This window comes from Maylandia zebra, linkage group LG17, assembly GCF_041146795.1.
Source record: "Maylandia zebra isolate NMK-2024a linkage group LG17, Mzebra_GT3a, whole genome shotgun sequence".
NCBI classification, from domain to species: domain Eukaryota; kingdom Metazoa; phylum Chordata; class Actinopteri; order Cichliformes; family Cichlidae; genus Maylandia; species Maylandia zebra.
Genome location: NC_135183.1, coordinates 25,467,251 through 25,483,630, shown reverse-complemented (window position 1 = coordinate 25,483,630; position 16,380 = coordinate 25,467,251). Strand labels below are relative to the sequence as shown.

At 40.5% G+C, this 16,380-nt stretch overlaps 2 protein-coding genes across 6 annotated transcripts in view; one reads left to right on the top strand and one right to left on the bottom strand.

Annotated features, from left to right (window-relative positions):
• The first annotated feature begins 1,950 nt into the window (after nt 1-1,950).
• cd36 (CD36 molecule (CD36 blood group)) lies at nt 1,951-9,055 on the top strand. The gene is made up of 12 exons (XM_004548385.4): nt 1,951-2,224; nt 2,599-2,759; nt 2,893-3,037; nt 5,942-6,097; nt 6,181-6,272; nt 6,444-6,493; nt 6,604-6,673; nt 6,903-7,090; nt 7,204-7,322; nt 7,420-7,493; nt 8,323-8,377; nt 8,473-9,055. The coding sequence occupies exons 1-12, from the start codon at nt 2,102-2,104 to the stop codon at nt 8,644-8,646; spliced, it is 1,407 nt and encodes a 468-aa protein (XP_004548442.1). The 5' UTR covers nt 1,951-2,101; the 3' UTR covers nt 8,647-9,055.
• A 3,643-nt stretch (nt 9,056-12,698) lies between these two features.
• The window catches only part of sema3c (sema domain, immunoglobulin domain (Ig), short basic domain, secreted, (semaphorin) 3C), a 47,891-nt gene continuing 44,209 nt past the window's right edge, over nt 12,699-16,380 (bottom strand). For all 5 annotated transcript variants that reach the window (XM_004548387.4, XM_024805811.2, XM_024805813.2 and 2 more), the window contains one exon: nt 12,699-14,550. In XM_004548387.4, the coding sequence (XP_004548444.2) occupies nt 14,128-14,550 (423 nt within the window). In that variant the 3' untranslated portion in view covers nt 12,699-14,127. The remainder of the gene's footprint in view (nt 14,551-16,380) is intronic.

Sequence of the window (16,380 nt, the reverse complement as noted above, 5' to 3'; positions counted from 1 at the left end):
TGACCAAACATAAGTCAAGGAGCTAGAACAGAATTAATATTTAACATATTTAACAGCAGTACCATAGTGCTAGAAAAGTTACATTCTGTTTTGAAAGTCGCTTCTGTTTAATTGAAGAAGGTGACAGAAAAACATCCTAGACTCTTCAGAGAGATGAAGTAAGCCAATCTTACGGAATATATTTAATGCCCTTCTTTTTAAACATTGCTTACTGTTTTGTTGTGCTGCTCTTCACAAGACTCAAACCCCCGTGGGAGCACTACATGGCTTTTAAATCAATAAAGCCCTTATAAAGGTGTACATTTTTAAGAAATACAGACCAATTTTGTGTGCATCCAAACAGTTTGCTAGTAAGTTTTTTCTTCCCCTAGTTTTAGACATTTTATGATTAAAATTACATGTTTCAAATTAGAAATAACTAAAGACATTAAAGTAAAGAAAAGAAAAAGCCTGTAGGTGTAGTGTGTGCCCATGCAAAGTGAAATCCTGGAGTCACACTTGCAATAAACAATGAAGTCAGTCAGGTGAGATTCATCCTGTTTGACAACTGTATTTGTTTAAGCAGACAGAGACTGGCCTTTGGCAAAGATATGTAATGGAATTATTGTGTAAGCAGGCCCACTGTGCTGAACGTGCGGCGAGTAACGAGGCAAAGGTGGTGCTGCCCTCTAGTGGCAATAACACGTAACTTCAGAGTGCATGTGGTGGAAATCCTGAGTGGATATTTTTTTGCACAGCACCAAGCTGCACGAATTCAGAACGTTTAAAAGAGGCACTCCAATAGATTTACACCTAAGGAGTAATTTGCTTGTCAGATTGGGTAAAATACCCCCTTTAGAAAGCAGTACTTTAATGACTATTGTTACACTGGAAGAGCTTTCTGTAATCGGACAAAATTACACCTCATCATGTCAGGGTGATGTCATAGGGGCTGTTATGGTTTCGGCTTGAAGCGTCACCTTCATAGCAGAAAGCATTTTTAGAATCTGTGTGCTTCCCAGGGAGGGTCTAAAGGCAGTTGCATTATGGGAAGTGTAGTATTCAGTGATTCTGAATAAGGCCTATAAGGAATGAATTTCAAAACAAATCCACGCTAATTTTCTTTCTCACCGCTTATAATATTGAAATGGCACACCAGGCATGCAGTCTTTTTTAGCATGTAGTCCTGTATAGCCAGAAAGACCCATCTATTAATCTATTAACTAAAACAAGTGTGAACGATTTTAGTGCTGTTCACCATGCCAGACTATGTAATTAAAGAAACACAAAAGATGACAACAACCTTTAAATGATTTTTCCATCCTTGCATGATTGTAATCAATATTATATTGCTGCTGAGCAAGCTCCAAACAAATAATGACAATAAAAAATAATTTCAACATAGACTCATGATAAGCATGGGGGGAAATATCTTTGCGAGATAACGTGCAATTCATTTCCAGCCACACAGACACAAATACAGATAAGGCATTATAAATGCACTGTGATAATGGGAATATTCTTAATGATTTATGTGTTTCTTCTTTTTGAGCTTGTGTGGTCTTCCCCAGGACTGTAAATGAGTAGAAGTAGTAAAACAGGCTAGAGATGACTAGATATACATATGGATAAAATATGGATCAGAATAAGAAAGGACTGCTATTATATACTCTTATAAATCTTTGTCAGTGGTTTTATTATAAAATTTGCAATAAGAATAAACTAAAATCTAACAAAATCATGTACAATAACAACCTGCTCACGTTATACTCGCACCCCATGTCCTGTTTCAACCTTTCTCCTCAGCCAAACTGTTATCACCTTGCCAGAAAGTGCTTACTCATACCAGGTTAAAACTCCTATCAGCTGAACCATAATCCTGTCTTGTCATTATATAACTTAATTTATCTGGCACCTGCAAGATATGTGTGTGCCTTTACCTGGCCTTTGCTGTTCTGTCAACTCCTCTGATAGTACCGCCTGCCTGTGCTGCTGCTGCTGTTCCTGATACACGGGCAAGCTGCACATACTAGCACACACCACAAACACAGAGACAGAAGGAGAACAAGCAGCCAGGCAGCCAGACGGACGTACGGTTGGAAGGAAGGCAACACACACCACCATGGGCTGCTTTAGCATTAAGTGCGGGCTTTTAGCCGGATCTGTGTTTGGGGCGGTGATAGCCATCCTGGGAGGCATCCTTATCCCAGTGGGGGACATGATCATTGAGAGGACAGTCAAGAAGGTATGGTGCTCATGTTTCACCCTTGGAATCAGGATAGGGAGTGATAGAGAGTGTGAGTGTGTGTATGTGTGTGTGTGTGTGTATGTGGAGATCAAGGTGAATCAGGTGAAATGAGAGGGAAGAGGCGTATGTTGTGGAAAGCTGCTCCAAGCACTAAACAAGAAGCCGTGCAGAAAGCCAGGCGTGCCGTCTTGTTTTCGTCTGTCAAAAGCATGTGTGATTTCTTTTTAGACATTGTAGAGACGGTCTAAATCTGAACGATCTTTTAAAATAACAGAGCATCCTCCTTTTTCATGTATCAGGGGAGCTGCTGGCCTGCTGGCAGTCTTGAGGCATGTTAAAAATAGATTGTGTGTGTGTCTGTGGGGTTTTAGGAAGCTGTCATTGAGCCTGGAACGACAGCTTATGACAACTGGGCAGCTTCGGAGATCGCAATTTACAGGCAGTTCTGGTTCTTTGACGTGAAAAACCCACAGCAGGTCGTGCAGGAAGGTGCATTTCCAGAGGTACAGGAAAAAGGACCGTACACATATAAGTAAGTTGGATTTGTTTTCCTCCTGCATATCATTTTAATTTCAAAGTCATTCGGTATAGTGATATTGTTTTAGTCCTTTATCACATTTATCTCATGGCACACCACATGCATTCATGACCCTCTCCTCATTAAGGACAAGATATCTTCCCAAAGCGAACGTCACATTCAACCCCAATAATACTGCCTCCTTCGTGCTGCCCTTGGGTGCCATCTTCGAACCATCCATGTCAGTGGGACCAGAGGAAGACACAGTCACCTCACTCAACCTGGCAGTGGCCGTAAGTGTCAGGGGCTGTGCATAGTGATTCCCAACTTGTGTCAGCTCTGCTTTTAACAGTTTCTGTACCCTCTTTTTTTCTTTTCTAATGCCAGTACGAGCACATGCCAAGGCAAGCTGTGCTGGCTTGCTTTTCAAACATTAATTTTAGATTCCAAACCTTTTTTGTCTTATGACCCTCCGTATCATTTTGTTTATAACGAAAGAAGGGTTACACTCTACCTTCCAGGATGGTTCATTTAAATCACAAATGAAAGCAAGGATAAAAGAAAGGGCTCATCAATGTATTGCAGAAATTGTGTATTTTCTGTTTCTATTTCATGAACTAATTAATTAATTAATTTAATTTTTTTTTTGTGATACCACTGAGGAACCTGGGGCCTGTTCAAGGAAGCGGATTTATTGCAAACTCTGAGCTTGTTAACGTTGACATAATGGAAATCCTGAGCTTTCTATTCCAGAGTGAGATCTTAAACTCTGGTCTGCTGTGAACATAATAAGTTAGATGTTAGGTGGTTACTTGTTATATTTAGACAGGGTTTTGTTACCACAGTGACTTTATGGACAGCACATCAGCTATACACTAGACTGAAACATTTACTGTACATTACTCTAATAATCCCTGCAATATACTAATAACTTTAAAATAATAAAACGGGACACACTGTAGTTTAAAGGGAGTTATTGAGTCTAGGCTACACATGGTCTGTTAGCATTTTAAGTTGAAAATGTTAACACATATAGTCAATAAGTAATGCTGAGCAACATTTTAAAATGTACGACAGATGTATGAAAAATGAAATTAGTAGTTAAGAAAGGCTTCAGTTACATAGATTGTCAGCGACCGCCTCTGGAAACCTTGAATCGCTGGGGAAAAATGTATATTTCCTGACTGGTGGTTCTTTGTGTCATTCTGAGTAGTTTGGGAATGTTTGCAGCCAAGTCAGTGTCTTCCATGAAAATTACAGGTGACCACTGCACCCATTCACCTTCACTTTTCCTAGGACCAAACCAGTTTCTGGGTGATTTTTGGTCCAGTACCGTATAGATATTTGGGATCAATTTCATGCGTACGACTCTCACCAACCTCTAGAAATCACCTGTACTCATTTTAGTACCTTATCCCAGGTACTATGATCAAATTGAAAACTCTGAAAACTGTGGCGAGTGATCCGAGTAGGTACTAATGGAAAAGGGGATCTAGAGAACAGCTGTTACTACGGGATCACTGATCGATCTGTAGGCCTGTTTGACGAGATCTTTAGTTTCACAGCAAATGCCAGCAACCGCTAGCAACCATCTGCCAACCAGTCAGGGAATACACATTTTCCCCTCACAATGGGTGGTTTCATATGGTCACCAACAGGTCTTTATGCTCTTTCCGTTTACAGCCTATTCATTACATTTAAAACTGGAAGGTAAAATTTGACAGGATTTAAGCCTTTAATCTCTTAGGGGAAATTTAAGTTGGGTTAGAAATGACTGAGTTGATGATGCTGAAAGTTACAATTCCTCTTTTCCCCCTGCTGTACAGATCCACATTTACTTTCTTCAGTCCACAGGACAAAAATAGAGACTGTTCAGACTGTGCTGAAATTAACTAACTAGCTATTCTGGAACCCAAAAAGCTGAGTTTCCTAAATCAGAGTTAATCAACTCAGAGTTAAGGGTTAGACTGAGAGTTCATTAAACACACCTGCTGGAACAGGGTGCTGACCTCCAGGTCTGTCTGGAACAAGTGCACAAATTGGTAACTGAATATTGAGGGCAGCATGGTGGTGCAGTGGTTAGCATGGTGGTTGTTGTCTCTCTGTTAGCCCCGTGATAGGTTGGCAACCTCTCTAAGGTGTTCCTTGCCTCTTGGATAAATGGAAGAGAATGGATGAAAAATAGAATATTACTTGCTAGATGAATGGGGCTTTGATTAGCAAAGAAGTTGACCTGAATTTGAAATGCATTTAGCTGCACTAAAATAGCAAATCTACACTAATCTTAATTTTAACATTATACATATATAACCCAATATACTTGGGTTGGTTAGTAAGATGTTTACCAGCAGATAGTATATGGTATAGCCAAAAAAGCTAATATGGGAAGCTAATATCTCTGACAGCTCCAACAACTTACTCTGACAACTTTAACGCTTTAAATGAATAGGCGGCTTAACTGCCACGTTGCCCTGGAAGTTTGCAAAATATACAACATGTTTGCATATTCACTCACACTCTAAGAAAAGGTTTTGAAATGCTTAGAATAGCTTTAGTGGTACTTCCTTTTATAGAGGCGTAAAAAAAAAAGTTCTCAAGAATTCTCTTTTATGAAAAATTATAGACACCTCAGTGTTATCTAGTATCACCTTTATCATCACTATCTTTAACTAATTGTTCTCTGTATGACTTTATCAGTCTGTCACGCTGTGTTGGGAGATTTTTGATCCACTTTACTTTATAATGCTGCTTAAGCTCATCTTAATTTATTGTCTAAACTCAGTTTGATATTCACCTTTATACTTACACACACACACACACACACACACACACACACACACACACACACACACACACACACATCTCTTACTGTGTTTGAGGGTGGAACATACAGACAAGTGGCAAGTCAATGGCAATTTTTCTTTATGAGCAGTTTATGAGTGTTCTCTCAAAACTTTGATAAAGCTTTAACAATGAGTGTGAGTTTGCTTGTAGTGCTTGCAAGTAATTAAGAAGAATCACTCTCATAAAAGAGGATTATTTTCTGCCTTATATCCTGAGACAACAGCTGCTCTTGTTTGCACATTTAATATATGTACATAATACATATGGAACCATATTGCTTTTTTTTGTGTGATACCTTCATTGATGATAGCATTTTCCAAATGTAAGGGTTTGTGTTTTGGATTTTCTTTCAGGGGGCCTATTCATTGCTTCCTCCAGCATCACATATCTTGCTAGACATGGTCATAAATAGCACAAATTCTTCCCTATTCCAACACCGTACAGTTAAGGAGCTGTTGTGGGGTTACCATGACCCAATATTGAAAGACACCATCGGCCTATTTTCACCTGTAAGTAAACACTTGTACCAAATGCCAAATGCAGCATAAAAATCAATTATTTAACAAATTTGAATGAAATATGTTTTCCACAGTATAATGGTACCACTGATGGCCCCTACAATGTCTTCACTGGAAAGGATGACATTTCAAAAGTGTCTGTAATTGACAGATGGCGAGGAGAGACGTGAGTACAATTATGACTAAAAATACCGCATTTGAAGTCTGTAACTTTGATCAAAATTAGTTTAATGGATAATTAGATGTTACATTTTAACTACAACCATTTATTTATTTTTGTTGTTAAATCCAATTGTCAATTGTCAGTGTTTCTGACAAATTCAATCTTGTCCCACAGGAAATTAAGCTTTTGGAATGATACATATTGTGACATGATCAACGGGACAGGTACGTAGGATAAAGTAACATGTGTTCATGTACATGTAACGTATTTCTACAGCTCCTGATGCAGATGAATTACCCTTATGAACAGATTTTTCCCTGATTTTTTTCCTTAGATGGTTCTTCCTTTGCTCCGTTTGTGGATAAGGATGTACCCCTCTATTTCTTCTCATCAGACATCTGCAGGTGATAAATAATTTCATTTGTAGGTAAAATTTAATTTGATCGTGCCTGATATCAAGATCTCTTGGTATTTCCTGGAAAGGCAAGTGTTGGAGCTTTACTGTAACCTTTGGACTTTATCCTATCAGTAACCACTAGGGGTCAGAACTTTGTTATATACTCCTGTGTGAATAAAGTTGCTATGTGGAGCCAAAGATGAACCTGAATTGACTTCTTATCTGTTTGTCTTCAGGTCTGTGTCAGCTAGCTATGAGGCAACTATGAATCTTAAAGGTATTGAGGTCTACCGCTACACCCTCCTACCATCCACTCTAGCCTCTCCTGTGGACAACCCAGACAATAAATGTTTCTGCAGAAATTATGAAACCACCAAAAACTGCACCTTGGCTGGAGCACTGGACATCAGTTCCTGTTCAGACGGTCAGTCAGCATACAGCATATCATGATTCAATTGGAAATTCATGCATCCTAAAGTTATAAGGATTTATCAGTCTGCCCAGCAGCTTTTAATTCTCTGTTTGTCATCTTAACAGGTAGACCAATCTTCATCTCTTTGCCCCACTTCCTTCAAGGCAGTGAATATCTACGGGAGGTTGTGTTGGGCCTACACCCAGATGAAGAGCACCATAAAACTTTCCTGGATGTGGAACCTGTATGAACCAATGCTATTTTATTTGATGTTTTTTTACATTTTAGGAACAACAGGAGTTTGTAGATGCTAACTTTTATTTATTGTATATTTCCACTAGATTACTGGTTTTACCCTTAATTTTGCCAAGAGAATTCAAGTCAATATGATGTATGGACCAGCAAAAGACATTACGTAAGTTATCGTTCACCTTTTTAAAGGAATTAAGAGGTGAAAATTTGCTGTTTGTGTAGATTCAACAAATATTCCGTGGAAGGATGCAGACAGACAGAACACAATTATGCCCTTCCAAAGCAATTTGTAACTCTTACATGACTTTTTTCAGTATGAAGGTGCCTTTTTGCAATCTTGTATGCCAGTTAAAGAATTATGAAAAATGTCCAAAAGGCTACAGTGTGGTGGCTTGAGTTACCAACAGTGTAAAGAACCCAGGACTAAGCAGTCTAACTAAACAAAAAAAAAATAAAAATAGAGCTACTGAATCAGGAGAAAATGACTTGGGCTAAGGAAAAATGGGATAACTGTGGGATCCTGGCAAGTGTTAGGCTATTATTTAAGTTAAGCTCAAGCATTTGGATAGCTTGTCTTGCACTGGAATGTGAATAATTTAGAAAACTATCGGCTATTGTCTTTACACGTGCCGTAGCTAACAACATCAGTTTGCTAATACATAGCATTAACCATCTTGGAGTTAATTTGACTTATGGTGTTACAAAAATAGCAAAATTAAATGTTTTTAGACAGTTAGAGGCATTTTACTACTGTTTCAACCAAGCGATAATTGAATATAGTTATTTAGGTGCTTTTTATCTGTCTCAATGCATCTCTTGCCATAAGCTAACTATGGCTAATGGTAGCTTTAGAGAAATTACATGAAAGAGCTATTTATATTCTTATATTTATATAAGAAAGTGACTAAGCAAATTTCCTAATCTTTAAAACTAGCTGAAGAAATACATTTTAAGAGCAGTGAATATGAATTAATTAACTCTTTGTCCTGCAGGGTGCTTAACAAAGTGAAAGATCACACGTTATTACCTCTTGCTTGGATGAATGAGGTACGTAAAAGTAAAAAATTATGTGCGAAGCCTGTTTGTTCACTTTTTTTTTTAATAAGTCGTTTTTTCATATTCTGTGTCCTTTGTGTAACCAGACGGCAACGCTGGATGATAAAACTGCTGACATGTTTAAGAGGGAACTTCTCTCCCGCATTGATATGTTGGAGATAGTACAGCAAGTCTTGCTGATTGCAGGTGTGATCATCTTTTGTGTGTGTTTAATTGCCTTCTTCTGTGTGAGGAGGAAAAGCAAAGCAAACCTTGGATGAATGAATCATTCATTTTACTGTTTGTTGTATGAGCACAGTGCATTGAAGCTGCTACATCAAACGTTTTGATATAGACTCGCACTTTTTTGGAAATTTTTGCGTTATTTTGAATTATTATACCTCCTGTGATAACTGGGAGGGATACTGTGATTTTGTAAAGCTGTAAAGAACTCATTTGCCAAGTATAATTTTAATTGCAAACACTGTAATATTAACTGTATCAGGGATTTCTAGAGGGAGAGCACATGGAAACTACTCTTAACTGTCAGGTAATGCATCAGACCTCTGAGAAGAGAGACATGGAATAGTTTGCCATCATATGAAAGAAATGTACATGAATTTAAATATTATGTGAATGTATGCTTTGCTGAACTAGTGTATTTAAAATAAATAAATACTGGAAAAGAGAGACTGTTATCCAATACCCTATTCCTGCATTGTTCTTTATAATTACCAGGATATGAAAGCAGATCTGCCGTATATCCCTTTTGGTCAGGATACAGCTTGCATGGCCCCCATGGCTAAAACAAATCTCTGCATCACTTGCTTTACCTTGAGTGGCCTATAAATCAGACAGAGTGATAAAATAAAGCTGGTGGGATCACTATACTCTGGTTGTGAATGGAACTTGTGATTGCTTGGTAGGAAAACAGTATTTCTGCCACTCTTTAGTAGTTTTAAATGACCCTCTGCAGGGTCCTATGGGTGTCTTTGAGTCTGCTGTTCCACACGAATCTTGCTTGTCACTTATACTGAGAGACTGCTATGACACCACAGACTGGGATGTGCTCCTGAGCCCACATGGTGAGGACATAGAGGGGGCGACACACTGTCTTACAGACTACCTCAACTTTTGTGTGGACACAGTCGCCCCTGCTAAGACGGTACGGTGTTATCCTAATAACAAACCGTGGGTAACACAGGAAGTCAAAGCTGTCCTCAACATGAAGAAGAAGGCTTTCAGGAGCAAAGTGAAGGAGGAGATGAAAGCAGCACAGCGGGAGGTGAAACGCTGCCTGAGGGAAGCAAAGGACACCTACAGGAGGAAGGTGGAGCAGAAGTTGGAGAGGAACAATATGAGGGAGGTCTGGAATGGTGTGAAAACCATCACAGGCCACAACACCAAGAAAAGCACAGTGGGGGGGGGGACTGTGGAGAAGGCAAACGAACTCAACAACTTCTTCAACAGGTTTGACCAGCCCACAACCCCCCCACCCTCACCCTCACCTTCACTACAGAGTCCAATCCCCACTCTCCTACCTCCCTCGCTTCCCCCCCTTCCTGACACCATGACACCCCCCTCCTCCAATCCCTCTCTCAGCAGCAAGACATCTCCCCCCCTCCCCTCCTCCCAAACATCTCCCAGTGTCACAGTGGATCAGGTCAGGAGGCAACTGAGGAAGCTTCGCCCCAGAAAGGCAGCAGGCCCAGACAAGGTGTGTCCTAGGATGCTAAAGGCGTGTGCTGCTGAACTTGGGGAGCCGCTACAACGAGTCTTCAACCTCAGTCTGCGACTGGGGAGAGTGCCCGCCCTATGGAAGACATCCTGCATCGTCCCGGTCCCCAAAAAGAACCGGCCCAATGAGCTGAATGACTTCCGACCGGTGGCACTGACGTCACATCTTATGAAGACTCTAGAGCGGCTCTTCCTCAACCTCCTCCGACCACAGGTACAACATGCCCAGGACCCACTACAGTTTGCATACAAGGTGGGTGTCGGAGTGGAGGATGCCATCCTGTACCTCCTACACAGAGCCCACTCACACCTGGATGGGGGAAAAGGCACGGTCAGGATCCTGTTTCTTGACTTTTCCAGTGCCTTTAATACCATCCGGCCCTGTATGCTTCAGGAAAAACTGAACAGGATGGAGGTGGACCCCTGCCTGGTGGCTTGGATCTCCGACTACCTCACCGACAGACCACAGTACGTCAGGCTGAAGGACATCACGTCTGACACAGTGGTCAGCAGCACAGGAGCACCACAGGGAACTGTGCTGTCCCCTCTTCGCTTCACCCTGTACACCTCTGACTTCTGCTACAACTCTGAATTATGCCATATTCAGAAGTTTGCAGATGACACGGCCATCATGGGGTGTATCTGGGATGATCAGGAAGAGGAGTACAGAAGTCTGGTGAGGAACTTTGTCGCATGGAGTCACACAAACCACCTGCAACTCAACACCTCAAAGACTAAGGAACTGGTTGTGGACTTCGGGAGGTCCAGAGAAGGTCCACTGCCAGTTCAGATAGAGGGGGAGGAGGTGGAGGTGGTCAACAAGTACAAGTACCTCGGGCTGTGGGTGGACAATAAACTGGACTGGTCATGCAACACAGAGCACCTGTATAAAAAAGCCCAAAGCCGACTGTACTTCCTCAGGAGGCTGAGGTCTTTTAACATCTGCAGGAAGCTCCTGAGGATGTTTTACCAGTCGGTGGTTGCTGGAGTACTTTTCTATGCTGTGGTGTGCTGGGGGAGCAGCACAGCAAAGAGGGACTCATCCAGGCTGGAGAAACTGATCAGGAGGGCTAGCTCTGTGGTCGGCATGAAGCTGGACACTCTGGTGACAGTGGCAGAGAAAAGGACACTAAAGAAACTGATGGACATTATGGACAATGCTGGGCATCCTCTGCACACGGCCATAAACAACCAGAAGAGTCTGTTCAGTGACAGGTTGCTTCTCCCCAAGACAAGAACTAACAGACTTAAAAACTCCTTTGTCCCACACGCCATCAGACTGTTTAACTCCTCTCTGGAGGCGAGAGGGAGGGGAGACAGGAGGACAAAGGAGGGGGGAACAACTAAGCTGCAGTGCCTCTGCACCTCACTGTACAATACCTTGTGCAATACTTTTTGTAAATAGTCAACAGTGCAATAGACTCAATACTTGAAATGTGCAATTCACTTGTATTTTTATTTTTTATTCCTATTTATTCTATTTATCCCCTTTGTATATTTTATTTATATTTGTCTCTGTATTTATATATATGTGTGTGTGTGTGTGTGTGTATATATATATATAACAGTTCTGTAACTGTAACTTCGGTCGTTGCTGTGCTTTTTTTGGAAGTCGAATTTCCCAGAGGAACCCACCCGAGGGATTAATAAAGTTCTATCTTATCTTATCTTATCTTATCTTATACTGTAAAGCGTTTTATTGAGATTAAAAAAAGGCAAGTCTCTTTGCACTTATATTTGAGATTTGGTGTACAAGGCCTGTTTGAAAGTCTGAATCCTCTTAAGTTTCCATGTCCAGGTATGATCTAAATATTTGGCAACTTTTAATGTTGTCTGTTTGTGAAGTACAGTGCTGTTAGTGCTTTTGCTACGCTTACATCACTCTTGGATCTACTCTTATATCCACTTGCATGAGTGTTTCATGTGATTTCACCGTGAACTTTAAATTGAAAGTGAAACTTAACGTCTGTGTCAGGCTGTCCAAATCTTTGAAATAAGCATCAGTGAATACTGGTGATGATATTTGGTATCCAGCTACTACCCAGAGACTAAATTGCAGTTTTCAGTGGAGTCCACAGGGTTACACACCAGAGGCTCAACAAAAATTTAATTTCAATCTCCCTACTAAATCCTCAGGCGAGCAATTTTGTCCACTCAGACAAAGCCTTCAAACTGGTACAGGAGTGGAAACTTTTGAAAAAGAAAGCATGGAGTCCTACTTGAAAGTTTTCTTGCTAATCCATGACTGTTGGCATTGTGTTTTTCTATCCAGGTATACTATTGCATAGTGAATCAAAATGTGATGGCACTTTAATGCATTCATAATTCCATTAATTTTCACAAGACCTCCAGTACCACAAGCTGAAATCCAGACCCCCAAACAATGACAGAGCCTCCACCATGTTTAATGGATGGCTGCTCACACTCATTGTTGTACCTTTTTCTGTACATACTGATACACTTTGAACCAAAAATGTAAAATTCAGACCCGTTGCCAACTTTTGTACAGTACTGTAGTATTAAAAATGTACAGGACCATTAGAAGTTTGTCTTGTGCTGTGGTTGTACAGTAAACACTAAGATTTGTTGGTAAAACTGGGAGTGATCTGAACAAATTTATTCAGGCTACCATGACATTAATAAATAGAAATACATATTTTTCATAGGACTAAAATTACACTGTTGACATGATGCTGGAGAGATCTGTACGAGAGAACGCTAGAAAGTCTTTTTCTCAAAATCAAAATAATACTGTATGCCTCTACAATTTGCAGACAGTCGCAGTTAGTTGGCGAAATATGTTGAAATTATATACACATTTAAAACACAATACCTGGCACGACATTAAATTAAAAGAATGAAACATCCAAACAAACAGAGAAACAACAACAAAAAGCTCTGTACACAAGCAACAAATAATCGCTATCTACATTAACTATGCTTAGGAGGAAAAAATTGGCTTTTCACATATGTTGAAGGCTCTAAATCACAGACTACCTCACTGACAATTACTACTTCTGAATTAAAAGTATGTCCAAGTTGCTGGAGATAGCTCAGAAAATGTGGATCCAATAACGGATACTGTCGTGTTTCAGCAGCTGCGTAGTTTTACACTAATTAAAATGTGCGTATCTGCTAGCTTGGTTGCTAAAATCTAACCGAGGCGAGGATTTAAGACACCTTCTATGAACATGCGTCTGTGTTGGAAATGAGAGAATTATGATACAATATGCAGATTAAACATGAGGCACATATTCATACAGCACATGTACATCTGAGTAGTAGGAATAAATATAGACGACATGTATGCAACAAGAATTGCCATTTGGGTAGCATCAGCACTGGACGTAAAGCTTGGCCTTTGAACTAATAGAGTTTTAACTTTCGTCCCTTCAACACCACACTTTTTATTGCCGTGGGCTCTTAGCATGACCACTGTTTTTGTAAACAGTATGCTAACTACATATATTCTCAAAGTCCTGTAGAGTGTCCCATAATTTAATCGTTTGGTTAGTTAAAAAATAAAATATTCAAAAAGGAGTAGCATCTAATAAACATGCATCTGCCTATTGTTTGTCCCTTTTCAAACAGCTCCATTTAACACGAGCTTTTTAAATGACTTTCCTCTTCTTTCAAGAAGCACAAATTGACTGTGAGCTGTTGTCCAACTAGTTCAAATTCTACTCCCGCTTTAAAATATAGCGGCGACCTGACATGTATTATGGTTAGCAATGTCAGCAGAGACAACAGATTCTTAGTGGCAGTCATAATAGGGCTGCTTTGATTTGTGTTGTGACTGTGAAAAAAAAAAGAATGGCTCATGTCACAGCCTTCTGGTCACAGTACCTCATGCAAAAAAAAGGACATATTGCTATATAACATTTCCCCATGCTTCTCCCTCTAATGTCTATCAACTACGGAGCTCTGAGGTTGAGATGAAAGTTGGAATATGGGGATCTGTAACTGTTTTGTGGGGACTATAGGAAGTTGTGCATGTCTGTTTTTGCAGCTGCAAGCTCCTTCTGTCAGTCCTCTGGGTGATTGCGTCTATTGCGGCTCTTCCTCCGGTCCAGCAATGGTTTCAGTTTGGCCAAATCCCCTCTGAGAGGTCCGGGCGGCTCCGATGGCTGCTGCTGCTGCCTCTGTTGGAGGTTCTTGAGCTCCTTTCTCTCTTTGCAGTATTGTTGCACTGCCAGGTTCTCTGCGGGACTGAAGGCTGCCAAAAGGACCTTGGGGTGCAAAGAGCTGGTCCATGCCCAAGGCGACTGCTGCTTGTCTGTCAGCATGCTCACCATGGCTTCACTCAGCACATGCAAACGGATTTTGGCGACAGTGCGTTTAAAGCCATTCTCGGAGGTCAGGCAGTAGTAAAGACCCTGGTCGGACAGCTGCACAGAGCGGATGAGGAGGCCGTGCTCGGTGGAGAGGACGCGGTCACTCAGCTTAACCTGCAAAAATATGCAACAAAAATCCTGGCTAAAAAATGCAGATTTAAGGGATCACTTAATGATTAATAAGATAAGATTCTTTATTGTCGTTATTCAAGAATGTACAGCAAAATTATGGTGCACCGCCAGGATAAGGACTCTTTGCAATCAGCTAATGAACACCTATGAGAAGACTAACATTTTTAACATTAATAAAGGGACTATTGCTTGTAAGACCGTTGTTTATTCCTCTAGTATGGTTATTTTTTACTTTAATTTGTCACTCAATAACGTAGGGCACAGATTTATTGCATGACTGGAGACATTATAGGAGAGAGACTCTTAAGAAATCCTGATAAGAAGCCTGTCAGAAAATTGTGCAATGGCAAGGATGACCGTTGTATGACTTGTCACACCCTCAAAAGTCAAATTAGGAAACATGTTTATTCATTTATGCATGTGCTTTTATCCACTGGCTAAATAAATGCCTGTAATAAATATCTTGGTGCTATCAAGAGGGATGGCGAGTGGCGAGACTTGACTAGGACATTCAAGTCTCAGTTATTCATGATTACTGATTAGAAGATCGGAAGACAGCAAACTGTGAATGTATATTTTTTTTCTAAAAAAAATTGAAGTACCCCAAATTTTATATGTGTTTACTGCTCAAAATTATAGTCAATAATGACTAAAAGTACGCCTGAAATGTTAATTTAAACCTAAGAGCTGTGGGAAGTTTAAGTGTTGGTTTGGCCACCTGAAAGTTAAAGTTAAAGACTTAAACTTCATTGCAAATGCTTTGGTCACCAGGATATTGATGTCATTGCCTGTACTTTATATAGAATGCTTCTTACTTGTCTGTAAACCCCTGCCAACTACTTGCTAAGCAGTAACAAAACTGTGAAGAGTGTGACTTAAAGTGGAAACAAAGACTATTTGTCTTCATAGCAAAAGCTGCTACATTTAAAAAGGTGTTGTTACAGCAGTAAGGAACAACCTTTAATTTGAAGGCGGACATTCTCTGATTCAGATGTGGTTCGCATTGTTAGAAGTTTAACTATAACTCAGAGGTTAGTTAGCAAGTGTTTGCAGACAAGGCCTTCCATGCAAACTACAAGCCACTGTGGCAATCTGTGCGATCAATGCACTAATAAGGGAGTTTTGGGGGCAGTGCTCTCCTTGCAATCGATTTCACCAAGTGACAGGCAGCAACCTACACCAACCACTTGCCAACCAATTAGGGAACACACATTTTTCCCTAGGGACTAGAGGTTGCCAGGGAGTCACTGCAATGACAGGTATTTTAGATATATGTGCTTGAAGCGCTTGAAGCTTCATGAGACTCGTCCTTATAGCTTACCACTGCATACAGCATACTACTTCCAAATCAGTCTGGCCTCAATTTGGAAAAGGCTCCAGTGATTACACATCATAAAACTGAAGTGATTTATTTTAAGACCCCCCCCCCCCCCCCTCCCCCATGCAACCCTGCTCGACAGAGGTGAGAGCTAAATGCATAAAAGATGTGTTTTCATCATGCCCAGCTTTGTTTAAACTTTCGCTGCCTTTTAAAATGCTCCCTCTATTTAAGTGCCGTCAAACATTTGCAAAATGTTTCCCCACTGAGCATTGAGTGTGTCGAGCCATTAGTAAAGGCCCATATCATGTTTGATCTGTATCAACACTTATTACGATGCTCCCCTGCCAATAAGCATTAAGAGTGTCATTCCTCAGGCAGTGCACATCCTGATAACTCATATGAGCTCACTGGATTGTTACGACATGTTTAATCTTTGCTGTAATATTTAACCAAACACTGGAGCAACCCCCTACGGGCTGACAACAGGACAT

Excerpts from the sequence above, each read along its gene's own strand:
- cd36 (XM_004548385.4), top strand. The coding sequence starts at position 2,102 with ATGGGCTGCTTTAGCATTAAGTGCGGGCTTTTAGCCGGATCTGTGTTT. Across the intron at positions 2,760-2,892 it reads AAAGGACCGTACACATATAA|GACAAGATATCTTCCCAAAG; the intron begins GTAAGTTGGATT and ends CTCCTCATTAAG. Across the intron at positions 7,091-7,203 it reads CATCAGTTCCTGTTCAGACG|GTAGACCAATCTTCATCTCT; the intron begins GTCAGTCAGCAT and ends TCATCTTAACAG.